Raw genomic sequence first — 18,596 nt, 5'->3', positions numbered from 1 at the left:
TTATCTGTGAAATATAAACAATTGATCAAGATTGATATTAAAGACATTTCACATGTCATAAAAGATTTCTCTTTCAGATAAACACTGTACTTCTGAACGCCAACGTCAACATAATAATAATAATAAATGAGTGTTAGAGTGACTACTGAAGGATCATGAGGCTGCAGTAATGGTGCATCAATGACATTTTTTATATATTCAAACAGAGAGAGTCACTGATTCTGCAGAACTTTGGATCAAATAAATGAAGAGACACATGTATATTTACACACACACACACACACACACACACACACACACACACACACACGCTTGAATAATCAGAGTGATTGTGTTTTGCAGTGAGCTTCAGCACACAGCTCTATTGTAAATGAGCTGAAGAACTTCCACAGGATGACCTTTCTGCCCGTCGCTGAAGTCCTGCACGCTTTCATACGCCATAATTACTGAGACACGCGGAGCAGATATAATGATGCACACACACACATCTGAACACACACACTCGCATCAGATCACAACACTGAACACACTGAGGAACAACAGTCCTCAAAGCAGGAGCTGCTGACATCCTACCAGTAGCATAGCAACCATTTACGACACCTTAGCAACAGTCTGGACACTTGTGGAGGGCAGTAAAACCAGAACAGTGAGTGTCGCAATATATTTCCCTCAACACATACTTGTAATCAATGCCCGATACAGTGTTTGGCGTGGAACAGATGAGTATATAATGATATAATAACTGCAGGAGTTGTAGTTTGTAAATGTGATGTTAGTATCAGTGTGTTAGTCTTCAGGATATGCTAAATCTATAATATCTGTAGTGTCACCAAAACAGAAGATTTAAACATCTACAGTCAGGGATTGAAATTGCCAGTGTTTTGGTCGCATTTGCACCACAAAATATTATCTATGCGACCCCAAAATATATTTGGGAGCATTTGTGCGAGTGCATGAAATTGTTGTCGTGCGACCGGCTTTCACTGCAAATGTTCACCGCATGCACAGATTTGGCATTCACACAGTAGACATCTTTGCAAAACGCAGAGTTCAGGAATAGTTTAAAACAGTTGACAGGTCAACTTGCTGCAGTAAACAAAGCCTGCAATGCCCGCCCTGCCTTTAAGCCTTTAAGAATGAAGGCAACACTGAGAGATTCAGTTTTAGAAACCACCTTAAGTTACCAATAATGGCACATCTGATCAGTGATCATGTGCTGAACGCTAATCCAGCGTTTACACTTTTGGAAGAGTGGATAAAGACTTCCAGTGGTTAAAGTTCGCTGTGAAAATCACTAAAGCATTCACTGTAAAGCCGGTGGGACGGAGTTTCCAGGTAACAGTGTTGTAGACTGAGACAGAGACTCTATTTAATCCTTCATTTAATCATTACAGTGCTGTTAGCCGTGCGACTGGCACATCGCTAAAGAGCATGCATTCACTGAGGTCAAACTAATATTGCAGCTCATGAAGACCGTTACTGTTATTAAGATGACGCCTGCAGATAATACGTTACATGTCAATATCATCTGTGCAATATCAGACAGCACCCGTGAGAACAGCACAGTTATTATCGTTACCTCAGTTCATCTCATTCACACTAAGCAGTGCATGCAGGGCCGGTGAGCGCAGGCACATTTGTGTTTCATCAGTTTGTTAGAGTTGATTTCACATGCAATAAATCTGTTCATAATCTGTTCATATTAAACGTGTAGTAACTGTGCTTGTAATTTTTGGTGGGTGCCACTAATTTAGGAGTTAGGAGCACCAGCGCTACCAAGAAAAAAGTTAATTTCAAGCCCTGACAGTCTGCAGTTCGTCTCCTCCGCATAAATGGATCAGTGATTATTCGGTCTCCTCATACTTCAGTTTGTCATCAAATCTCCTGACCAATCAGATGCTCCCTAGTGTCTGACATGCCCCGCCCCCTTCAGACTCTACTGCTATGAGCTTAACCACTCTCACAGGCAGAGGTATGATGAAAACCTACAGAACATCTAACCAACTGCCTAGCAACCATAGAGGATAGTAACAGCCTAGCAACCATACAGGATAGTAACAGCCAAGCAAACATACAGGATAGTAACAGTCTAGCAACCATTTAAAACATCTGACCAGTTACCCAACAACTACACACTATAGTAACACCCTAGCATCCATTTACAACATCTTACCAACTGCCTAGCAACCATATATACTTTCTTACCATCTGTGTAGTAACCATATCATAGTAACAACCTAGCAACCATTTACAACATCTAAACAACTGCCTAGCAACCATTTATAACATCTAACCAACTCCCTAACAACCATTTAGACTATCTTACTATCTGTCTAGCAATCATCTTACCAACAGTCTAGCAACCATATAGACCTTCTTACCATCTGTCTAGCAACCATTTACCATAGTAACAACCTAGCAACCATTTACAAAATCAAACCAACTGCCTAGCAACCATTAACATCTAACCAACTGCCTAGCAACTATTTGCAACATCTAACTAACTGCCTAGCAACCATTTAGACTATCTTACTATCTGTCTAGCAATCATCTTACCAACAGTCTAGCAACCATATAGACCTTCTTACCATCTGTCTAGCAACCATTTACCATAGTAACAACCTAGCAACCATTTACAACATCAAACCAACTGCCTAGCAACCATTAACATCTAACCAACTGCCTAGCAACTATTTGCAACATCTAACTAACTGCCTAGCAACCATTTAGACTATCTTACTATCTGTCTAGCAATCATCTTACCAACAGTCTAGCAACCATATAGACCTTCTTACTATCTGTCTAGCAACCATATACCATAGTAACAACCTAGCAACCATTTACAACATCAAACCAACTGCCTAGCAACCATTAACATCTAACCAACTGCCTAGCAACCATTCAGAAGATCTTACAACCTGCCTAGCAACCATTTAGAATAACTTACTATATGCCTAGAAACCATAAATCATGGTAACAGCCTAAAAACCCTTTACAACATCTTACCAACTGCCTAGCAACCATTTAAGATGTCTTATCATCTGCCTAGCAACCGTACATCGCAATATTCAGTTCAAGTTGAATTGTATAGCGATTTTCACACCAATTATTGTTTGACACCAGCTTTACGAAAGCTGCACATTACTGCATCACAATCACAATCAGAACAGTGCCTTGCAATCATTTAGAACGTCTCACCAATTGTCTAGCAACTTTACATCATAGTAACAGCATGGCAACCATTTAGAATATCTTACCAAGTTCTTAGCAACCATTTACAACATATTTCAAACAGCCTAGCAACCATACATCATAATAACAACCTAGCAATTATTCAGAACATCTAACTAATTGCCTAGCAACCATTTAGAATATCTTACCAACTGCTTGGCAAACACACAAAGCAACAGCCTAGCAACCATTAACAACATCTTAGCAACTGCCTAGCAACACTTCTGAGCCCCTTAGCAAGTCTCCAGATGTGCTGCTGGTGAAGCTGTAGATTCTGCTCTTCCTCCTCTCGCTCCGTCATCTTCAGCTCGGCTCAGGGTTTGATGGTGTGCGAGCGAGCAAGCCGTCAGAGTCTGAAGACGCCACATTCATCATATTCTGCTCTTCAGCCCCCGGGAGATGACAATTAAAGCCAAAATGCCAAATTCTGCTTGGCTAGGCACAATTACAGACAGCGCTGAGCTAAATTTAGAGGCCATCTCCAGCTAACGGGGCCATTTACTGCGCTCACAGCGGACGCCGCCGCTGCCGGAACACCAGCAGCAGGAAATTAGAGCAGTTTGTAGGGCAGTTGAACAGGAGAAACCGAGGCAGAACAGACACTGAATGTCACCTTTCCGCATGGGTCTCGCCCCCGGCGTTCATTCTCACTGCACAGCACAGGAACAGGGACATCAGGCTGATCTCAGGGGTCTGTGCACAGCAGAACACTGCGGGAGAATTCAGCGCTGAAGATAGGGTGCTTATGGAAATGAATGATGCTTCTTTAAAAGGTGAAGAGTGGATTCCTAAGAGGAGATGTGCAGCAGTATAATCTGATCACGCTCATCTCAAATCTCCACATACAGTCTACAATCCAACATCAGCAATCAGAAAATAAAACTGCTGTTCTTAAGTTCTCTTACTGCATCAAAATATTGAAAATTCTTAAATCAAGAAGCATTTCTAGACCAGTTAAAAAAAAAACCTCTCATCTCTGAAATAAAATGCTGAAAATAAGAGAGTTTTTCATTAAATTAAGCAAAATAATCTGCCAATGGGGTTGGTGAAATTAACATATTTCAAAGAGAGAACAAGATTACTCTGCTCACCCCATTGGCAGATTATTTTGCTTGCTTTAAGGAAAAACTCACTTCATTATATCAGAAAACAAGACAATAATGTTTACTAAATGTGATATCCTATCTTTTTTGTTTGTTTTGTTAGCAGCACAGAAATTACTAAACTGTTCTCAGAGAGTGTGTGTTAATATTATCATAATATTGTCCAGTCATATAACCACACAGGCTTACATTGCAGTTGTGCAGCACTAATATACATCTTTAATGTCATTCAGAGCTGCAGCACATCAGTTCAGGGCAGTGATCAGGTGACCTGCTGAATAATGATGTGAATCAGGTGATGTCAACAGGTGAGTGTGATCATGATCTGCTACAAAAGCAGCATCAGTAAAGGTCTAGTCCTTTAGGAGCAGAGATGGGCCGAGGATCGCCAGTTTGACCACAGATATGAGAGGAAATGATTGAGATGTTTAACCACAATGTTCCTCAGAGAAAGAGAGGAAGACATGTGGATATTTCACCTTCAACAGTGCAGAACATCATTAAAGATTGAAGAATCCGGAGGAGTTTCAGTGCGTAAAGGACAAGAGCGCAAGCCTAAGCTGAACAACCGTGACCTCCGACCCCTCAGGGGGCGCTGCATCAAGAATCCTCATTCATCTATGAGCCAGATCAGCACATGGGTTCAGGACTACTGCGGTAAACCTTTGACAAGTACCACAATACAGAGTCACATCCACAAACGCCAGCCAAAGCTGTACTGTGCCAAAAGGAAGCCCTATGTTAACAGTGTCCAGAAGCGCCGTCCACTTCTCTGGGATGGACCATCACACAGTGGAGACGTGTACTGTGCTCAGATGAAGCAGTGTTTCAGGTGTTTTTGGGAGAAATGGACGCTGTGTGCTCCGGACCAAAGAAGAAAAGGATCATCCAGACTGTTACCAGCAACAAGTCCAAAAGCCAGGGTCTGTCATGGTCTGGGCTTGTGTCAGTGCTCTTGGCAAAGGTAACTTCACTTCTGTGATGCTCCATTAATGCTGAACAGCACAGAGGGATTCTGGAGCTCAATATGCTGCCTTCTTCAAAACCACGTTCTGCACACATTACTAAGTCCTGCTGCAGAGGAAGAGGATACAGATACTGGACTGGCCTGCCTGCAGTCCTGACCTGTCTCCAATAGAGAATGTGTGGAGCATTTTGAAGGGTAGAATGCGACAGTGAAGACTCCGTACTGTTGCCCACCTCAAGACTGGTTTGCAGGAGGAATGGGACAGAATTACACCTGAAACACTTCATCACTTGCTGTGTTCAGTCCTTAAACGCCTGTAAGTGTTGTGTACAGGAGCGGCAACATTACACAGTGATAAATACTTTACTGATACAACTTATTCAAAATGTGTTGCAGGAACCAAAACTGGAATGTGCGATACTTAAAAACATCCTGAGGAACATTAAATAATGTTTGCTGTATTTTCTAGTCAAAGTAGTTTTCCACACTGTCCTGACTCTCTCTGGTGTGTGGTTGTAGAACATCCTACCAGTAACCAGCAACCATACAGAACAGCAAACCAGCTCTATCTGCAGCACTGTGAGCTCTCTCAGACACCGCTCTTGACTGTGATTTTGAGCTGAGAATAATAGTGAACACACACACACACACACACACACACACACACACACACACACACACCTCCTCATAACAGCAGCAGAACTTTTCATGATTTATTAAAGCAGAATGTGTGTTTTCTGTGTCCTGACAGCATCTGTGATCATACACTGGACACAGCAGAGTCAGTGATTACAGCTGACAGAGACCGACAGTGTGTGTGTGTGTGTGTGTGTGTGTGTGTGTGTTTGTGTGTGTGTGTCACCTTGAAGGACACCATGTCTGACAGCAGGCATGCTCTATCTATCCATGCGCACAGGTGAGCTGTGTGTGAGAGTGTGTGTGTGTGTGTGTGTGTGTGTGTCACCTTGAAGGACACCATGTCTGAAAGCAGGCATGCTCTATCTATCCATGCGCACAGGTGAGCTGTGTGTGTGTGTGTGAGAGAGAGAGAGAGAGAGAGAGAGAGAGAGAGAGAGTGTGTGAGTGTGTGTGAGGGTATGTGTGTCACCATGAAGGACACCATGTCTGACAGCAGGCATGCCCTCTCCATCCATGAGCACAGGTGAGCTGTGTGTGTGAGTGTGTGTGTGTGTGTGTGTGTGTGTGTGTGTGTGTGTGTGTGTGTCACCTTGAAGGACTCCATGTCAGACAGCAGGCAGGCGCTCTGCATGCGTGCGCGCAGGTGAGCTCCTTCAGCTGATGTGCCCAGTTTAGCCAGAACCTCCGACTGCTCCTCCAGCAGGTCCTCCGTCATGGGCGCCGGCTCCTACAGCACACACACAGACCCGTTTCTGTCAGTGGTGGGGACACCCCATTGCCTTCCATAGTTTGTATCCTGCCCTGTCCACTCTCCCCTACACCAGACTGGACCCTCACAGGAGACGGTGCAGGAATAAACTCATTCTGGGTCATTTAGAAGCCTATTGAGAAATGAGGACATGCTCACAGCATGTGTGTGTGTGTGTTCACCTGTGTGACAGGTATGTAGAGCGGCTCCTGTGTGTTCAGCAGTGTGTGTGTGCCGTGCGGCTGCAGGCGTCCCTCAGGTTTACTCCTGCTCCTGTTCTCCGCCTCCTCCTTGTCCTCCTTCATCTCCTCCGTGTCGCTCACACACTCGAAGAACTCGTCCTCACTGTCGCTCCAGGAGTCCCAGGATTTCCCAGGGGCCTCAGCAGGCCCAGCCCCCTCCGGCACCACACGGCTCCTGTCTCGGGTCCCGTCTGACGCGCCGCTCTTCTTCCCATCATCCCTTGCTCTCTTGCGCTCAATGCAGCAGTTCAGCATCTGGAGGACACACACACACGCATAAAGAAGTGTGTGTAGAGGTTATGTTCAGTCCTGTTCATGTATGTTCATGTTCATGTATCCTCCTCATCTCGTATGTGTTTCTAACACTGAAGCCCTCATCATTACAGCAGGAACTGTACACACACTCCTCTAAACAAACGAGTGCGTCATTGTGTGTGTGTTCTGGACAGTAGCAGTGGATCTTCACCTGTAGTTTTTGATGAAGTAGACAACATCTGAGATCAGGAGGTCCGCTCGCCAGTCTGAAACACACACACACACACACACACACACACACACACACACACACACACCACACACACACACACACACACACACACACACACACACACACACACACACACACACACACACACACACACACACACACACACACACACACACACACACACACACACACACACACACACACACACACACACACACACACACACACACACACCACACACACACACACACACACACACACACACACACACACACACACACACACACACACACACACACACACACACACACACACACACACACACACACACACACACACACACACACACACACACACACACACAGGTTATAATAGTTTAGGATTTTTCATTAGTGTTTATTTCGTTTTGACTGTTTATTTTCAGTTTTATTCAGTTTTAGAGGCAGATCTACTAGTTTTATTAGTTTCTATATTTTGAAATGGCCTAGTTTTAGTTTAGTTTATTAGATACACAGTAGTGACGGGAAGTTCAGATGCTTTCTGTAATCCGGATCTGTCATGACAATCCTCCCAGGTTTGGGCTCAGCATATCAGAAATAAGTATTCAGCAATCCTAATTTCAGTCAGTTCAACATCAGCATGATCTGAACAGTTTCTTCAAATTAAGTTCCACAACCCGACTGAAGCATGACTGACTTATTTAAACTCCATTAGGACTCTCTGTTATGAAATAAACTTCACCAGATCCTCTCAGTAAGCCCTCGGTTTACCCGCGCTGCAGTTGTTCAAGTTTAGCTCAGTCACAGCAGGCTGTCCTGTACTGTTTGTGTTCGGTTCACTGAATCACACATGCATTATTATGAGTTAACCTGCTCTCCAATCTGATCTCTGTGTACTGTTCTAATAACTGAATAACTCAGTATATAGTGGGTAATTTCGAGTCAGAGGGTATCAGGCATGTTAAGCAAGTCTTTGTGGGCAGTTCTTACTGGAGACGCGAATCATTAAAATGATTCAGTTTGATTTGGTGAACTAGATCAACTGATTCACTTAGAAGATCCGGTTAAAAAGATTTGTTTGCGATCAGGATCACTAATACAGAAATAAAACCCATTATTGGGTTTATTACACTTTTTAGTGTCTGCTCGGGTCGTATTTAACACTGTCACTGTGCTGCTGTCAGGTCCAGCTGTTGTTTTTTGTCACTGGAGCAACAGCGAGGACTGACTGGATGAGGACCAGCTTGATCTGGCCAATGGCAGCAGGATTATAGACTCCAATGTGCCGTACGGCTCAAACACCAGGCATCGCGAAGTAAAGATACTCTCTTCTAAAAGGCTTGTGTATTAAATACTTTACAAAGATGAAAACGAAAGCGGTTTCTGCTATGATTTTAGGTAGTTTCAGTTAGTTTTGTATGAACACAACACAGTTTCAGTCAGTTCTAGTTTTTAAATAACTCTCGTTTATATTTTTATTTTAGTAAACAACAATAATTTTTCTATTCTAGTTTTTGTTTTTTTGTTCGTTTCCATTAACTTTAATAACCTTGATTTACACACACACACACACACACACACACACACACACACACTATATATATATAATATTTACACAAATATATTATTTACATTTTTTGCCTTCAGTACAAAATTAGGGTTATGATGAGAGCAGGATAAGTGTGTGTGTGTGTGTGTGTGTGTAACTAGTTTACAACAGCAGCAACAGATCTACCAGAGTACATCAGCACTGTATTCTTCCGTCATGTGTGTGTGTGTATGTGTGTGTGTGTGTGTGTGTAACTGGTTTACAACAGCAGCAACAGATCTGCCAGTGTACATCAGCACTGTATTCTTCCATCGTGTGTGTGTGTATGTGTGTGTGTGTGTGTGTGTGTGTGTGTGTAACTGGTTTACAACAGCAGCAACAGATCTGCCAGTGTACATCAGCACTGTATTCTTCCGTCGTGTGTGTGTGCTTGTATTTTTGTATGTATACGTGTGTGTGTGTTTGCATATGTGTGTGTGTGTCTCTGTGTGTGTGTCAGACCCGTAGATGAGGCAGTTGTTCTCCCAGCGGTATCTCATCTCCAGCACAAACTCCTGCCACAGGTGGGCGACAGCGCGCACTCCTCCGTGATGGAAGTTCACCATGCAGATGCAGAGTGCCAGCCGGTGCGTCAGGCTGTCCGACGGAGCCGACTTCAGCTGATTGTAGAGATGCTGCACACACAGACACACACACACATCTACAGCACAGGAACTCACAATCAGGACGCACCGAATATTCTGAATCCAAAAATGATCGGCTGAAACTGTCATATATTTTGGTTTTCAGCTGTAAGGCGAGGCAGGTTTATTTCTGACACACTTCACCTTCATATGGCGGATCACATGATAACACTTCAGTTTATTTACACTACTCATGCCCATAGTCAGGGGGGTTCACCCACAGCCAACAGGGCCAGAATTTGTCCTTTTATTTTTTAAATGTAATTTAATATTATATAATATACATTACATAACTAATATAATAGATTTATATTCAATATATATTGTAATAAAGGGTTATTTTAAACATGTCTGTGCTTTTGAGGCTGTTTGGTCACTTCATTCGTTTTATTCTGATTGGATATAAATCTGATCGCTCAAAACCACTTCAGAAGCTGATCTGGGACCCACCCTCACTGACAAAGGTCCAGAATTGTCCCATATATGAGCTCATTTGTCCTATTTTGACTGCTATGCCATCATAAATAATGAAAATAATCCATCGAATAAAGCTTTAAGACCAAACGTAATCCTCTACCGGCTGTTGCTTCAGTAGACTATAATCTGATGTAAGAGAAGTCTTCTTTCACTACTGTATTGTTCTGAAACAGAGAAAACATTTTACAGGTAAATAAATCTAAATCTTGCACCTTATTCCTGAAATACAAATGAGCAATAAAAAGGTGTGAAGCACCAGAAGCTGACCATATTAAAGTAATATGAATATATTTTGGCTATTGCTGATACCCAGGAATTTTCAAATGTTCCTTTTTTAACCAAAGAGGCCAGAAAATATCTGGAGAATTAATTATTATTATTTTATTTTTAATTGAGATGGCCAAATTGTGACTGAGGACAGTTGAATGTGCTGGCCAGTTTGAGTTTAGTTTAATAAATGACAGTAGGCTACAGTTTTTCCTTTAAAACTTTAACAGATGGCTATTTTTCCTAATGATATATGATGTAATACATTTGTATTGTAATAATTAGTCTCATTTTATTTTTTTTAATTGCAGTTTTTAGTAAATATTTGTAGTACATAAAGAAGTGTGGTCATGATGACATCTGAGCAGCTAATCCAGCAAAAACATGTCATTAAATACAGTATTTAAATCTCATAGTTAAATAGAAACTGAGGCGTAGAACTGCACAACGCTCCACTTTTTGAGAAATAAAGAACCAGCCCTTTCACCAGGCTGACTACAGGCCTGCTGTTATCTACTGGCTCGCCTGTTATTCTCATGTTAACTGTATAGCACTTATTATTGGCCCTCAGGCAATCTGCAGGCACAGAAATACAGAGTTTATAACCCAAGTGATGGCTTCTGTCTTTTATTAGACGTAATAAATGAGACTTGCTTTGTTTATCAAACAAATAAACCTAACTGGATGTGCATCATAAAATACTCAAATAAAAGATAAAACCTTATTATTTCATTACTTTTACCTTTTATTTTAGTTACTATACTCTCAATATCACCCACATGAAGCCACCTTCTGTGAGGAGTTTTTGGCACTGAACTTAGAGAGACTCGGGAGACTCTGGTCTTTGTTATTTGCTAGAGAACTTTCTCTTTTTTATAATTCTCTGGAATATAATTATGAATATATAGTAAGCACTTCTCTCTCTGTGTGCTGTGTCCTTTGGAAGCTCAAATACAGAAACAGAACAAGTTCTGTGAAAACAGCAGAGTGTTTAGCTTTCTCTGCTTCTAATGTTGCAGTGCCATCACTGACCCGGATGTTTTGTTTTGTAGTCCCCAAACTTCGTTGGCTGTAGGCTTTGCTAAACTAACTCTGTAAAAGCCAAGGTCTCCCTTTGCATTGAACTTTAGCGTCTTACATTCAGAGATGTTGTTTATGTTCACACAGCTTCATTCCACATCCAAATATGACTTTAAAATATGATATCGTAGTGGACCACCCCTGTAAACATTCATTCATTCATTTTCCTTCAGCTTTGTCTCTTTATTTATCAGAGGTGGCCACAGCAGAATGAACCGCTAACTATTTCAGCATATGTTTTACACAGCGGATGACCTTCCAGCTGCAACCCAGTACTGGGAAACACCCATACACTCTCACTCATACACTATGGCCAGTTTAGTTGATCAATCCCCCTATAGCGCATGTGTTTGGACTGTGGGGGAAACCGGAGCACCCAGAGGAAACCCACACCAACTCGGGGAGAACATGCAAACTCCACACAGAAACACACACTGACCCAGCTGGGACTCAAACCAGCAACCTTTTTGCTGTGAGGCCACGGTGGTAATCACTGCACCACCGTACCGCCTCCTCTTTTAACAGTCTTCCAAAATGACGTTACATTATTTAGGAAAATAATAAACAGTTATAACAAGAAATGTTCAGTATTGGGTCATGTGCATCCAGAATTTTGGTTTCAGTGCATCTGTAATGTAAAACTGAATCAATCTGAACCAGAGTGTGAGAGTGTGTGTTCAGACTCACGTAATCCTCTGATTGTCTGTCTGGGCTGTGCTGCGGCGGTCTGACCTCACTCACGTCTGCTTTATCCAGAGCTGCATCAGGGAACAGATACTGACACACGCACACCACACAAACACGCACACGCACACGCACGCACACACACACACACACACACACACACGCACCACACACACACGCACACGCACACATAAAACTTTTACCATGTTGTTTTAAAGAACAATCAATCAAATATTTTCAACATAAAACCTCAAATTCAAATCTTTCAATTCAATTCCCCTTTATTTGTGCAGCGCTTTTACAATGTAGATTGTGTCAAAGCAGCTTCACATAGAAGATCAGAGTAAATTTTACACACACTGCATGTTTGAACAGCACATCACCTCAACATCTGTACAGCTAACTGCCAGAGATGCTTTTAAACATAAAGGCTCCTATACACCCGGCAAAGTAAGGCTCAAGATGTCTTTAATAGTAAACCCATCTGCGCCGCTCTGTGGACTCATGTGTGTGCTGGTCTATAAAGGAGGTGTGTTAAGGCGGATTGTTGGAGCGCTGCTATTCTGAGGAGCTGACATAGACCAACAGCACCACTGACCAACTAAAAGCTGCTCTAAAGTCCAGCAGAGTGTGTTAGTTATACACCTGTGCAGGTCTAAACGCTTACACACTGCTGAATACACACAGGATGATCAGCAACACACAAATATCAATTAAAGGATTAAAATGATCCAGAAATGATGATTCTCTCCATCAATATAAACAGCACTGCCTCCAGGCCTTCTTCACCTCGGGGGGCTTTATCAGTATATTCATGACCATCTGCATCTGTATAATGTGATTATTATCAGCAGTATTATTGATTATCTGCAGATTTATATCTGTTTTAATAAACACAAGTGTAGATGTGTCCAGCTGTGGGGTTTTGGAGACGTCTTCATCACCATATGGGGCATCAGAACAGGACGTGTGTGTTTGGATATAACTCAGTGTTTTGACCACACTTCATTATTATTGTTCATTTATTCCTCTGCTGGAGATTAGAACTGAATTTAGAAATAGTTTTAAAGCAAATCTTTGTGCTTAACAAAGGAAATTAAATATGTGGGCTGATGGATGTGTTCAGTGGAGTAAGTTTCCACCGTTTCCTCACTCCACCAAAGTAAAGGAGTAAAGTAAAGAGAAAGTAAAGAGGCTGAATGGAGGAGGCTGGTTCTTTATCCTCGCACTGCAGATGCTCTGTTTAACTGTTTTCTCTAGTGAAGCGTTCAGTTTTCACACTTATAAAGTCGTCATGTAAATAGCAAATGCACCATGGAGCGACACAACTGACTCTTAAAGGGAATGAGAGACGAGACTCTGATTGGTTTAATGCACATTGTGCTCAAAACACACCCAGAACTCATGAAGAGAATAAGCCCAACCCTGTTAGAACATACGCCGGTGCACAGAGCATAGTTTTTCATCCTTAAAATAGCAAAAGTGGATTTCGATACGCCCTTAATGCTTTTACGCCATGAGCTTTAGACTTTACACTTAGATTGTTAAAACAGAGCCCAATAGTTTTAATGGCTAATTGATAATATAGTAGGTTATATATATATAAAATAAAATATGTAGGAATGCAATGGTTCTCTGTATTAAAAAAAAAAAAAAACGTTTCGTCCTGTTGTCCTCCCACGGTTCGGTACGCCCTGTGATCCGCGCTTCAGAATACGCATTATTAATTTTGGTTTGTTAATAAAAACAACGGCAACAAAGCAAGAAAGTCCCGCCTTTGTACGCTTCTAATAACCTTTCACATGCATTGGACATGCAAAGACCAGTCCAATCAGCTCTTAGTATGTAAATCTGTTGTTGACATCACATTTCGGTGTGTGTGTGTGGAGTTTCTGTGTTTCAGCATGGCAAGTGAAGGAGATACAGTGTAAATCACAGCGCACTGCCGTCAGTATTTCAACAGACACTCGATGTAAATTCAGACACTAAAACAGAACAAATGCTGTTTTTTGTTGTTGCTGAAAGATCAGAGGTCCCATGTGGACGCAGACATACAGCAGGTTACTTCAGTCCCGCTTCTGCTGGGTGTTCTTCCACACCCGATCACTCCCGCTATTCACTCTGTACCCGCTGTCTGCTAAGAGCAGTTTTCTTCTCGATTGACTGTTCCCGCTGAATTAAGAGAGATAAGCCGAGCGCTCTCTCTTTGCTTAAGTTTCATTTACTACGACGGTGCTGATTAGTGAAACGGAGCTCTCTGGGTCATAATATAATCAGTTAGAAATCATAAATGAAAATGAGTTGCCTTGGTAATGCAAGCATAATGTAAACAGGTAATCAATACTCTAAAAGTGCTCAGTTATAAAGACATGTTGACATCATTATTATCTGTATAATGGGTTGAGACTGTTGAGTCGAGATGTAAGATAGAAAACGGCGGAATTTCTGCGTTTTCTCTTTAATTAAGTAATTTATTTGACCACATTTGTCTTTCATCTGTGTTGCACTGTCAGGTGTTTGCTACCCAATAAATATGTTTATTGTTCTTTGGCCTTTTTTTTTAAGCATAGCACAAACCGTACCGTACAGAAACAGTGACCCTAAAACTGTGATACATACTGACCCGTGAGGAGACTGAAGCGCTGCACCTCTCATAGGTCATTTCTTTTGTCTTTGCCATGATGGCAGGCAGTATGATGAATCCTTAAACAGGCTAATGTTATTGACCACAGCAGTTCTTTTGCATTTATTAAAATATAATTTTTATTCCAGATGAACTGATCCAAATAAGTCTTTCTCCAGAAGAAAAGCAGGAAAGGAAATACTGTGAAAAATGTCCTCGCACTGTTAAACAGCACTTGGGAAATAATCTTAAAAGAATTAAAATGTCACAGGATGATGATCAATAATTAAAACACTTCAAATCTGTCTATTATCCAGTTTTGCTGGATACCTTGATAATAAATGCTGAAATCTGCTCTTTGGGTTCATATTTTTGGGGGATTTCTGATGTGTGACTGAAGACTAAAGCAAAGATGTCCAACATTCAGCTTCAGCGTATCAGGGATAGATTTGAGTACACAATGCAGAAGAAAACAATAAACATAAATAGTTCACCCATGATTTCCTCCTCATGTCCTCACTGTTTCCAGCATTCTCCAGCAGATCTTCCTTTGTGTTTGAACGCATGAATAATGAGTAAACGATAGCAGAACTTTCACTTCGTCAATTAATTAAGAATATATTGAGATAAACTCATTGGGAGCCGCTGCAGACACCTAAATAACTAAATATGCAAATACGCTGAGCGAATCATCTGGCAGGTTTTAATCAGCGAGTGTCTGTGACTCCAACAGCCAATGAGAGACGGGCGCCTGAGATAAACATCAGCCTGCTTTATGGTAATTAATCAGCAGCGTGTGTGACATCGTCAGCGCTCACAGACACGAATGCATCTGTAGGTTAGCTTAACTTTAGTGCAGCAGGTAAACTACACACGCTGAAGCTGTATATGCTCGGCTTCTGATGTGGCACGTCATACTATTATGAGCCCAAAACACATGCTGAGTCCCAATTTGTCGAGTGTTGTGACATACTAAAACTACATACTTTTTTGGTGCAGAAATAGTGCATACTTCTGTGTGTGTGTGTGTGTGTGTGTGTGTGTGTGTGTGTGTGTGTGTAGACGAGGTTTGGGACAAACTGCTTCGTCACTATAATAGAGCGTTCTGTTGCTTAGTTACGGCACCTGTCAATCATCTGATCACATGACATCATTCATATTTAATTATCTACAATACTGCAGATTCAGCAGCAGCGGGTTAATCTGACATTCAGGAGTGTTTCATGGAGAGAAGTTGAACAAACGCATCTTTATAAAAGTTGCAGATGAAATATAGCAGAAAACATGACACCAATATCTTCTTTTAGACTCTATTTAACTGTAAAGTCTTACATGGCCGCCATTATTGTAGTGTTTGTAGTCCTAATTGGATTCACATCTAACACACAATGCACTAATGGTAATATTAGTGTTTATGACTGTTTCACACCGCACGCGAGAGCAGTGCGTGAGCAACGAGTCAGCAGCGCGGAGGCAGTCTTCTGTGTGCGGTATGAAAGCTCTAATCTGTTGGATACTGAAAATACACGCGCTGCTCTGGCGTGTGGTGTGAAACAGGCTTTAGAGTGAGCACGGATCTGCACTTCACATTCCCACTGCAAACACACTGGTCCAAATATTTAAACACTCTTAAATTAAGAAGCATTTTCTAGACAAGCAAATATTCATCAAAATTTAGAGTTTTTCATTATAATGAGCAAAATAATCAGCCGATAGGGGGAGTGGTGTGATCTTAATCTTATTAGCTGATTATTTTGCTAAATTCGTGGCCTATAAAGTAGAATTAAGTGTTTATTTGTGGGGGAAACTGTGATGTTTGTTTATTATTCTGATTAATTCTGATTATTGTGTTCAGAATATCCTCCTTTGTGTTCAGCAGAAACTCAGTGTTCAGTGCGAGTCAATGATGAGGGAATCCTCATGTGTGTGTGAACGGTGTGGTGTGTGGGTAATTTCCCAGCATGCTCAGTGTTTTACCAGCAGGATGGAGTTGAGCACGTCGTTGTTGAGCGGCGACTCCTGGACACGGCGGTGCCGGCGGATGCGCTTGCGGGCGCTATGGACCATACTGGAGACGGAGAGCTTGTGTATCGGCACAGCAGAACTCGGCTCTGTTAGTTTCGACAGTGCCTGCGTGATGTCACTGTTCTCTGCATGCACACACAAACACACACACACACAAAAACACACACACACAAAAACACACACACACAAACACACGCACACACACACACGCACACACACACAAACACACACACACACAAATTCAGATGGGGCTGCACAACTGTCACTTCCTGTGGTGGGAAACTCTGGACAGCACTGTGTCATTATTCTTCTCTCATTGTTAAGGAGACGCCAATAGTAGATTAACGATGTGTCGACTCTGCTACTGTCATACTTCAGTCAATTCACTCTTTACACACAATAACATGATGAAAACGCAGACTGCTGTGTATTAGGCACGCCATGTGGAGGCTGGTTTGAGGTTAGAATCTGGAGCTAAAACACAAAATGATGGAAAATGTCAACACTTTTACTGTCAACTCCTCAACTCAATTACAGCAAACTCTGTCAACTCCACTACTGTCAACTGCACTATCGTCAACTCCGCTACTGTCAACTGCACCTCCGTCAACTCCGCTACCGTCAACTCCGCTACCGTCAACTCCGCTACCGTCAACTCCGCTACCGTCAACTCCGCTACCGTCAACTCCGCTACCGTCAACTGCGCTACCGTCAACTGCGCTACCGTCAACTGCGCTACCGTCAACTGCGCTACCGTCAACTGCGCTACCGTCAACTGCGCTACCGTCAACTGCGCTACCGTCAACTGCGCTACCGTCAACTCCGCTACCGTCAACTCCGCTACCGTCAACTGCGCTACCGTCAACTGCGCTACCGTCAACTGCGCTACCGTCAACTGCGCTACCGTCAACTCCGCTACCGTCAACTCCGCTACCGTCAACTCCGCTACCGTCAACTGCGCTACCGTCAACTGCGCTACCGTCAACTGCGCTACCGTCAACTGCGCTACCGTCAACTGCGCTACCGTCAACTGCACTACCGTCAACTGCACTAACGTCAACTGCACTAACGTCAACTCCGCTACTGTCAACTCCTCAACTTCACTACTGTCAACTGCACTACCGTCAACTCCGCTACTGTCAACTACACTACCGTCAATCAACTCCGCTACAGTCAACTCCTCAACTTCACTACTGTCAACTGCACTACCGTCAACTGCGCTACCGTCAACTGCGCTACCGTCAACTCCGCTACCGTCAACTCCGCTACCGTCAACTCCGCTACCGTCAACTCCGCTACCGTCAACTCCGCTACCGTCAACTCCGCTACCGTCAACTCCGCTACCGTCAACTCCGCTACCGTCAACTCCGCTACCGTCAACTGCGCTACCGTCAACTGCGCCTCCGTCAACTGCGCCTCCGTCAACTGCGCCTCCGTCAACTGCGCCTCCGTCAACTGCGCCTCCGTCAACTGCGCCTCCGTCAACTGCGCCTCCGTCAACTGCGCCTCCGTCAACTGCGCCACCGTCAACTGCGCCACCGTCAACTGCGCCACCGTCAACTGCGCCACCGTCAACTGCGCCACCGTCAACTGCGCCACCGTCAACTGCGCTACCGTCAACTCCGCTACCGTCAACTCCGCTACCGTCAACTCCGCTACCGTCAACTGCACTAATGTCAACTCCGCTACTGTCAACTATGCTACTGTCAACTGCACTAATGTCAACTCCGCTACTGTCAACTATGCTACTGTCAACTACGCTACCGTCAATCAACTCCGCTACAGTCAACTC

At 42.9% G+C, this 18,596-nt stretch overlaps 1 protein-coding gene across 1 annotated transcript in view; it reads right to left on the bottom strand.

Moving 5' to 3' along the window:
- Positions 1–18,596, bottom strand: part of rab3gap1 (RAB3 GTPase activating protein subunit 1) — a 58,425-nt gene that overhangs the window by 18,588 nt on the left and 21,241 nt on the right. Inside the window, exons 13-18 of the mRNA XM_056466031.1 lie at positions 16,757–16,929; positions 12,160–12,249; positions 9,467–9,639; positions 7,397–7,451; positions 6,871–7,185; positions 6,530–6,667 (exon numbers count right to left, since the gene is read on the bottom strand). Of these exons, the coding sequence (XP_056322006.1) occupies positions 6,530–6,667; positions 6,871–7,185; positions 7,397–7,451; positions 9,467–9,639; positions 12,160–12,249; positions 16,757–16,929 (944 nt within the window). The remainder of the gene's footprint in view (positions 1–6,529; positions 6,668–6,870; positions 7,186–7,396; positions 7,452–9,466; positions 9,640–12,159; positions 12,250–16,756; positions 16,930–18,596) is intronic.

This window comes from Danio aesculapii, chromosome 9 (genome assembly GCF_903798145.1).
Source record: "Danio aesculapii chromosome 9, fDanAes4.1, whole genome shotgun sequence".
Taxonomy (NCBI): Eukaryota; Metazoa; Chordata; class Actinopteri; order Cypriniformes; family Danionidae; genus Danio; species Danio aesculapii.
This window is presented reverse-complemented; position numbering and strand designations above follow the sequence as displayed.